At 44.3% G+C, this 8406-nt stretch overlaps 1 protein-coding gene across 1 annotated transcript in view; it reads right to left on the bottom strand.

The window, feature by feature from the left end:
- L2HGDH (L-2-hydroxyglutarate dehydrogenase) overlaps positions 1-7255 on the bottom strand; it is a 13247-nt gene extending 5992 nt beyond the window's left edge. The window contains exons 1-5 of the mRNA XM_031066216.1: positions 7117-7255; positions 4535-4686; positions 2419-2550; positions 1675-1837; positions 1149-1183 (exon numbers count right to left, since the gene is read on the bottom strand). Of these exons, the coding sequence (XP_030922076.1) occupies positions 1149-1183; positions 1675-1837; positions 2419-2550; positions 4535-4686; positions 7117-7255 (621 nt within the window). The remainder of the gene's footprint in view (positions 1-1148; positions 1184-1674; positions 1838-2418; positions 2551-4534; positions 4687-7116) is intronic.
- Positions 7256-8406: the final 1151 nt, after the last annotated feature.

Here is an 8406-nt window from a genome sequence, read left to right as displayed (position 1 = left end):
AAAATTTATTTAATTTATTAAAAAAAAGTATATAACTTATAAATAAAAAATTATTTAACTTATTAAAAAAAAACCAAAACCACATAAAATTCTATATAGCTGCTAAAAAAACCCACAAGCACTTATTGAAATGAATAAAATTTATTTAACTTATTAAAAAATATTAACTTATAAAAAAACCTAAAAACACATCAAAATTCTATGTATCTGCTAAAAAAAAACCATCCAGAAAACCCCCCCAGGCATTTATTTAAATAAATAAAATTTATTTAACTTATTTTAAAAAATTAACATATTTAAATAAGGATGTTCACTGATTTGACCCCACAGGGTGGGAGCATCTACATAAATTAACAGCACACAGGTGTGGAGAGCTGCTAAATATTAAACACCTTACCACCCAAATAAATAAATACATAAAAATCAAAAACTATTATCTATTCATTTAGCTTAGTATCTGCTTTTAAATATGAATTTTGTTTTCAACTGAAAAACATTTGCATGAAAAGAACACCAGGATTGGGTGAAAAAAAATCTTAACAGATTGTGGAAGCTGCTTTTTAATGAAAGAGCAAAAAAAGAATAGGAGAAAAAAGCAGCAGAACTAAATTTAAAAACAACCAGAGGGGTTGTGAAGTTGTTTTTGTTGCAGCCATTCCCTCCTGAAGGTGAAGGGGTTACAAGCACAGATCCTGATTGAGGAACAGCAGCTGCCATGCACCTGCTTCACAGTTGTGATGATAAAATGATAATAAAACGATGCTAAAAGCCTCCTTATCATTTTATGGATGCCAGAGCCCAAAAGTAAACATGAAAATTGGTGTTTGTCACCAGATGAACGAGTCATAGAGGAGTTCTTGGAAGTGCAAGCAGGAGATTGTGCAAATAAAGCAGATAAGGGATGTTAAATGTCAGGCTGCAGAAAGTTATCGTTTAATATTTTACATCATCATCGTCATTATTATTATTAATTAATTTGGACATCCTCATTGCTAAGAGCTGATTGCAGTTGTTTTATCAAACTGGGCATGTTGCTGAACAGCAGATTTTTAATCTTTTTTTTTAATTATTAATTCACAAGGAAAAAAATCAGAAGAAAAGGAGAAGCAGCTTCCTGGAAGGAATGGAAACTTCTTTTTCAGCCTTACCTTTTTGCTCCTAACAATGACTGGGTATTTCAGCCCTGAAATGGAATTAGACAAGAGAAGGAATTACTTAAACAGGCACCAGAGACCTGACAGAACAGGAAGGAATTTTCCTCTGGAATATCTTCCAAGCTATGTAAGAACTACTCTTGTCATAATTAATGTTGTTGCACATGACTGGATTTATTAATTAATAGGGGTTTTATTCTTCCCTGTCTGTGCCAGCACAGATCCAACCTGCCTTCAGGATATAAAAATCACTATCACAAGAATAAACATGCAAGATTCAGATAAATCTGATTTTAAGAGAGAACAACTTTATTTCTCCATTTTACTCTCACTTGTTTCAGCTGAAGGGTGACCTGCCTGCAAAAAAAAACCCAAGTGAGTTTGCTGAATAGTCTCACTAAAAGATAATTTTGCCTTTTTTCTCATCCCTAGGAGACAGAAAAAATCAGAAATGTTTAAAAATTTGTGTTTTGAACAAAATCTTTGTGGTGAATGGAGGGGAAAAAAAAAGCAGCCTTACCATCTTCACTTTCTGCAGAACTTTCTTTGGCCATCTCCATGGCTGTGACTTCAAAATCAGTCAGGATTGTCCCCCCTGCTTCCTGGAAGTCTCTGGCATAGGACTGGGCCACTTGTTTGTAATCCACAATGCCAGTGTAGGGAGAATCCAGGGCCATCAGTCCCTGGCAGGGTTTGAGACACAGAGGAAAAGTGGAAGTTGGAATATTTCATCTGGAATATTGCAGTGCCATGAGAAGGGAGTGATGCTGTCTTCCCATGTGCTCAGCTGGATCTGGAACACTCCAAGGATGTTTTAGGGAGCAGATCCAAAATGTTTACACAGGGAAAATGAAAATATTGTTTTCCAGAAAATTTCTCTCTGTATCTACAACCACTCCTAAGTGCCACAGCTGCACCAGAGCGAGCTGCCAGCTGCAACAGCACAGGGAATTCCCATCCAGCCTCTCCTTTCAAACAGAGACACACTAATCAATAACAAATCCGTGTTCCACAAACTCCACACATTCCTCCTGCTGTGAAAATAACCAGGCTGAGAAGTGCTACAATAACAACCTCACAGAAATGGGCTTGATCCAAATCCACTTTTATGGATGGGAAGGAATTTTCAGGCTCTTCTGAACGTGAACCTCAAGGCCAGAAAAGTATTTGTGTTAAATTAAAAGATGTTTTCACCTAAGAAACAGCTCTTAAAATTAGAATTAGAAGCTCTTACAAGGTAAATAGCAGTATGGCAACCCCTTACCCTGCAGAAGGGCTCCTTCTCCTGGATTTCCTTGGCTCCAATGAGTTTCAGCCCCGGGACATTGTTCTGCAGCCCCCTCTCATACAGAGCTTTGAGCCTTGGAATTTCATCCTGTTCCACAGCCACAATCAGCTTTGGGAAAGGAAAAAAGGGCACAGCAGTGAGCAAAACAGGAACAGGGCAGGTTTGGCATCCAGCACAAGCAGTAGGGAATGAGTGAACAATAAATCCAGGGGTGAAGAATGGTTGGTGCCATTATTTGCACAGAATTCTGTTGCTGAGGAAGCACTAATATATCCCAGAGAATGAAAAAATAAATGCTAAACCATAGTTTGAGTTACAATCAATTGAAAATATTTGCCAGAAGCAGCCTGAGACTACAAGTCTGCATGTGAGAGAAGAGAATTTGAATTTGAAGAACCACTGGGATGCTTTCAGAAGTAAAACTGAACTCAACCCAAGATGTACAAACCTCCAAGAGCCTCGATAAGAGAGTGGGGACATGTTCTGACATGGCCTGGGTGGGATTGTACCAGTTTCATTTAACCAAGGGGTCTGTTCACAGCTATCTCAGGAGATAAACGCAGACAGAATCACCTGGGCCAGCTTTGCACAGCCCATGATCCTGCTGGGCCAGCTCAGCTCTGGCACCTCCCAGGTGAAGCTCTCCAAGCCTGGGGCTGCTCCGCGGAAAGCTGGTGAAGTTTCACCATCATCTTCCCTGGAATGAACTGCCAGGGGAGTGTCCTGGAATCATGGAATTGTTCAGGCTGGAAAAGTCCTCTGAGAGTCCAACTGATCCCTCAGCACTGCCAGGGCCACCATTGCCCCATGTCCCACATCCACAGGGATTTTAAATCCCTCCAGGGATGGTGAGTCCAGGGCTGGACAAACCTTTCCAGAAGGAATTTCCCCAATACCAAACCTAAAGCTTCACAATGCAATTTGAGGCCGTTCCCTCTGCTCCTGTCCCTGTTCCCTGGAGCAGAGCCCGACCCCCCCGGCTGTGCCCTCCTGGCAGGAGCTGTGCAGAGCCACAAGGGCCCCTGAGCCTCCTTTGCTCCAGGCTGAGCCCCTTCCCAGCTCCTCAGGGATTCTCCAGCCCCTTCCCAGCTCCTCAGGGATTCTCCAGCCCCTTCCCAGCTCCCTCAGCCTCTCCTGGTGCTCCAGACCCTTCCCAGCTCCATTCCCTTCCCTGGACATGCTCCAGCCCCTCCTGTGGCTTTGCTGGGAGGAACCCAGAGCTGTCCCCAGTACAGGGGACAGGCACTGCCCTGCTCCCTCTGGCCACCCTGCAAAAATATAAACCATGATCATAAATCATCAACCAATTATCCACCAAATTTTACGTTCTTGTAGCTCATAAAAAGCATGACACTGAAGATGTCAAGATGGTTGCCACACACACCCAAGGACAAAAGACTAACGTCACTGTTAGGTTTTGCTAGGTATATACACGCAAGTATCTGTGCTCCAGTGTAGATGCCCTGGACACCTTGGTACAAAATACACAAATTCAGCTCCCGCAGGCTCCGGCTGAGCCCCTGAGGACAGCTCTGAGCTGGCTGTCCCCTCAGGTGTGCTGCTGCACAGAGCCACAGTGCCACCCTGTGCCCAGCCTGGCAGCACAGGGAGCACGGACACAGCTCCGAGAAAAACCCTGGAATTCAAATTTATCCCTCAGGGCCAAAACCTTGGGGTCAGGACAGAGAGTCCTGTAAAAACAGCAGCTCAATGCCCAGTGAGAGGTGGAAAACCTGAACTGAGTGTTGGAGACGCTGGGAAATGGACACAGAACTCTGTTTCTCTGAGCCTGACCACACCTGGCATGCTCTGCCCAGCCCTGGTCCTCACCTTGCACCAAAGACACTGAATTAAAAATGGTTCAGAGCATGAAGACAGGGTGGGGAGATCATGAAAAACCTTCCCTCAAACTGAAAGGGATGATCTGGGGGCAGGAGGGGATTATGGACATTATACACATTTCTGTATAAAATGATCTGCAGCTTGCAGAGTGTGGAGAAAAGCCACAAGCAGGCCTGTGCCATACGTGGTACCACACATCACAGAGCCTCAGTTTCCAAGGGTGAAGCAGGGAATCCCAGAGTTCCTGTACCTTCCCACACTGCTTGTAGGGAATGCCCTTCTGGTCACAGTATTTGTAGCACAGGGCTGCCCCCTGCACGCACAGCTTGGCCTTGAGGGAGCCTGGCGTGTAGTAAATCCCGCTGTGGATCACACCACTGTTGTGGCCACTCTGGTGATGGGCTAAAGAGAAGGAAAAACACATTGTTAGAACTCAGTTGTTCCCATTTAATCACTTGTGCTGTCAGAAAAATGAGTTAGTTGAGGTCCTGCCTTAAATCAGCATTATAAGAGATGATCAAGTGAGAGAACTGCACAATTAATTCCTCCCCTGGCCTCAAAAGGTCAGAGAAACACAGACACAGCCAGCTCTGGTTAATGATGATCCATCACAGCCTGCAGTGTGTTGGACCAACAGGGAAAAAAAACCCTAAACCAACAAAATTTTCCTTCAAGAACAAACCAGTCAATCAAAACAGGCTAAAATTCAATTTTAAAATCCAATTTTTACAATGAAATGCATCTCCTAGGGCCTCATCCAACATAATACCTGTCCAGTCCACAATTCCTTTGGACATGCTGGCAGGCCTGGGAGGACTTTTGAGTATTTGTGAACTGGATTAGGTTGTTATTTCCTCTTTGCAAATAGATAAAATAGAGGTGAAAAACACCACAAACATTTTTACTGAAGTAATTTGGTCAGGTTTCTCTCCCTCTTTAAGGTGTGGATGCCCAAAGGTCACTCCTGCTTGGCACTCACACAGCTGTGTGCCTTGGGCATAAAAAGTCATTTTGTATCAGTCATGGAACATCTCAAAAGCAATTTATAGCCAGGCTGATGGAGCTATTTCAGACAAGATTTGGGGCTCACAGGTCCTGTTTGGAGTTAATCACTGATGTCTATCCCTTGGCATTCTCCCAGCTCCATGCAGGACCTGCCTGTGCCCTCCCACAAGCTGCACTACTCCTTATCCTGGTTATTGCCCTCCTTGTCCTCTCTCCTGCAGCCCCAGCAGTCCCACTGTACCTTGCACAGGAGCTTTTAACTCAAAATTCTGAATCTGCAGCCCCAGCAGTCACACTGCAGCTTGCACAGGAGTTTTTAACCTAAAATTCCCAATCTGCAGCCCCAGCAGTCACACTGCACTTTGCACAGGAGTTTTTAACCTAAAATTCTGAATCTGCAGCCCCAGCAGTCACACTGCAGCTTGCACAGGAGTTTTTAACCTAAAATTCCCAATCTGCAGCCCCAGCAGTCACACTGCACCTTGCACAGGAGTTTTTAACCTAAAATTCTGAATCTGCAGCCCCAGCAGTCCCACTGTACCTTGCACAGGAGTTTTTAACCTAAAATTCCCAATCTGCAGCCCCAGCAGTCACACTGCACTTTGCACAGGAGTTTTTAACCTAAAATTCTGAATCTGCAGCCCCAGCAGTCACACTGTACCTTGCACAGGAGTTTTTAACCTAAAATTCTGAATCTGCAGCCCCAGCAGTCCCACTGCAGCTTGCACAGGAGTTTTTAACCTAAAATTCCCAATCTGCAGCCCCAGCAGTCACACTCCAGCTTGCACAGGAGTTTTTAACCTAAAATTCCCAATCTGCAGCCCCAGCAGAGAAGCACAGACTGATGTAACTCTGCTGAAGGACACTCCTTGGGAGAAGGGTGGAAGAAATCCTTGTTAGGGGAGAGTCTTGGCACTGACACGCAGTCTCAAGCTGCACCAAGGGAAATACAGGTTGGATATGAGGAAGAAGTTTTTTACAGGAAGGGTGATAAAGTTCTGGAATGTTCTACTGGTGGTGGAGTCCCTATCCCGGGGTGTGTTTAACAAAGCCTGGATGTGGCACTGGGTGCCAGGGGTGAGTTGAGCTGGTGGGGCTGGGTTGGACTCCATGATCCTGAAGGTCTCTCCCAACCCAGTGATTCTGGGAATTCTGTGAGAGTCAGCACAGAATCCCAGGATGGTTTGGCAAGGAAGGGACTTCAGAGATCACCTCTAAAGAGATCACCACCCCTGCCATGCTCAGGGACACCTCCCACATCCCAGGCTGCTCCAAGCCCTGTCCAACCTGGCCTGAAAATAGGAAATCCATCACCCACTACAACAACAAGGGCAGCTGCTCTCCCACAGCTCCTGCTCCCTGCACACAGATACCCTGGGGTGCTGAGGTTCTGGCAGAGTGTCCTCGGGCACAGCCTGTCCCGCTCCGTACCCTGTGGAATTTGCAGGCAACCCCGACATGGGAAGAGATGAGAATCCTGACTCCATGTTTCAGAAGGCTGGTTAATCATTTTATGATATATACTATATTAAAATGGTATATTAAAACTATACTAAAAGAATAGAAGAAAGGATTTCATCAAAAGGTGAGAAAGGAAGGGAATGGAATGATAATAAAATCTTGTGACTGACCAGAGAGTCTGAGCCAGCTGGGCTGTGATTGGCCATTAATTAGCAACAACCACATGAGACCAATCACAGATGCACCGGTTGCATTCCACAGCAGCAGAGAACCATGGTTTACATTTTGTTCCTGAGGCCTCTCAGCTTCTCAGGAGGAAAGATCCTAAGGAAAGGATTTTTCATAAAACGTGTCTGTGACACGTACCTGGCTCCTGCTCCTTCTCCAGCACGGCCAAGGCCAGCGAGGGGTGGCGCTGGAGGAGCTCCCGGGCTGTGGCCAGGCCCACGATCCCCGCGCCCACCACGGCCACGTCGAACGAGCTGCAGGGACAGGGACACGGCATCAGCACAGCCGGGGATGGGGACAGGGACAAGGGATGGGGTGAAAAATGCGTATTTTATGATTGGCTTTTCGCAAATATTCAAATGAGTATTAGATGTGTGGTGTTAGAAAGTTATGCTGTGTTCATTCTCTTAAGTAGTGTGTTAAATATAGTTTTAGGTTATAACAAAATGTTAAAATAGAAACTGTGCTATGTGGATACTTTTTTTCTAAAGAAAGGACTTGCACAGAGATACCAGCCACAGGACCCCTGAATCTGTCAGAGAAAGAGAATTTATTGCTCCATTATCAGAACAAATGAACTTCTTCCTGCATGCTCAGCCCTGGAGACGCCGTCAGGATTCAGAGGAAGAAGCTGACACTGCCCAGACAGAATCCTGTGTTTGAATGGAATTTATGCATCATGGATGAGCTGTATGAATATGCAACAGGCTGTTGTTTTTAAGGGTTAATCCTCTGTTAACGTGGGGCCTTTCTCGGGCTTATTTTGCCCAGAAAGGTACCTGGACTGTCTGTAACTCTTTGTCTCTATTGTCTCATATTGTCCTAATCCAAATTATTATTACTCTAATTATATTATTATTTTTATAACCATTTTATTACTATTAAACTTTTGAAATTTTAAAAACAAGTGATTGGCATTTTTTCACAAATAGGGATAGGGGAAAAGGGTGGGAATAGGGGAAGGGGATGTCAGGAATAGAGGGGAAAGGGAATAGGGGAAAGAACAGGGATAGGGAATGGGGAAAGGATAGGGAAAGGGGATATAAAGGAAGGTGATATAAGGGAAGGAGATATAAGGAATAAAGAGGACATAGGGGAGAAGAAAATGGGATAAAGGAAAGAGGGTAGGGGTGATTAATAATGTAAAGGGGGAAAGTATAGGGATGGCAGTTAAAGGATATAGGGGAAGTGGTTATAGAGAATATAGGGGATATAGGAGAGAGGAAAGGGGATAGGGAAAGGTGATATAGCAAACATAGAGGATACAGGAGAGAGGGACAGGGGATAGGGAAAGGATAGGGGAAAATGATACGGAAAGTGTGAAAAACGCCAATCGCTTGTTCTTAAAATTTTAAAAGTTTAAGAGAAATAAAATCATTAGAAAAATAGTAATATAATTAGAGTAATAATAATTTGGACAATTTAGAT

Source organism: Geospiza fortis, unplaced genomic scaffold (assembly GCF_000277835.1).
Source record: "Geospiza fortis unplaced genomic scaffold, GeoFor_1.0 scaffold23, whole genome shotgun sequence".
Classification (NCBI taxonomy): Eukaryota; Metazoa; Chordata; class Aves; order Passeriformes; family Thraupidae; genus Geospiza; species Geospiza fortis.
The sequence above is the reverse complement of the archived record's forward strand: the minus strand, read 5'-3'. Positions and strand labels throughout refer to the sequence as shown.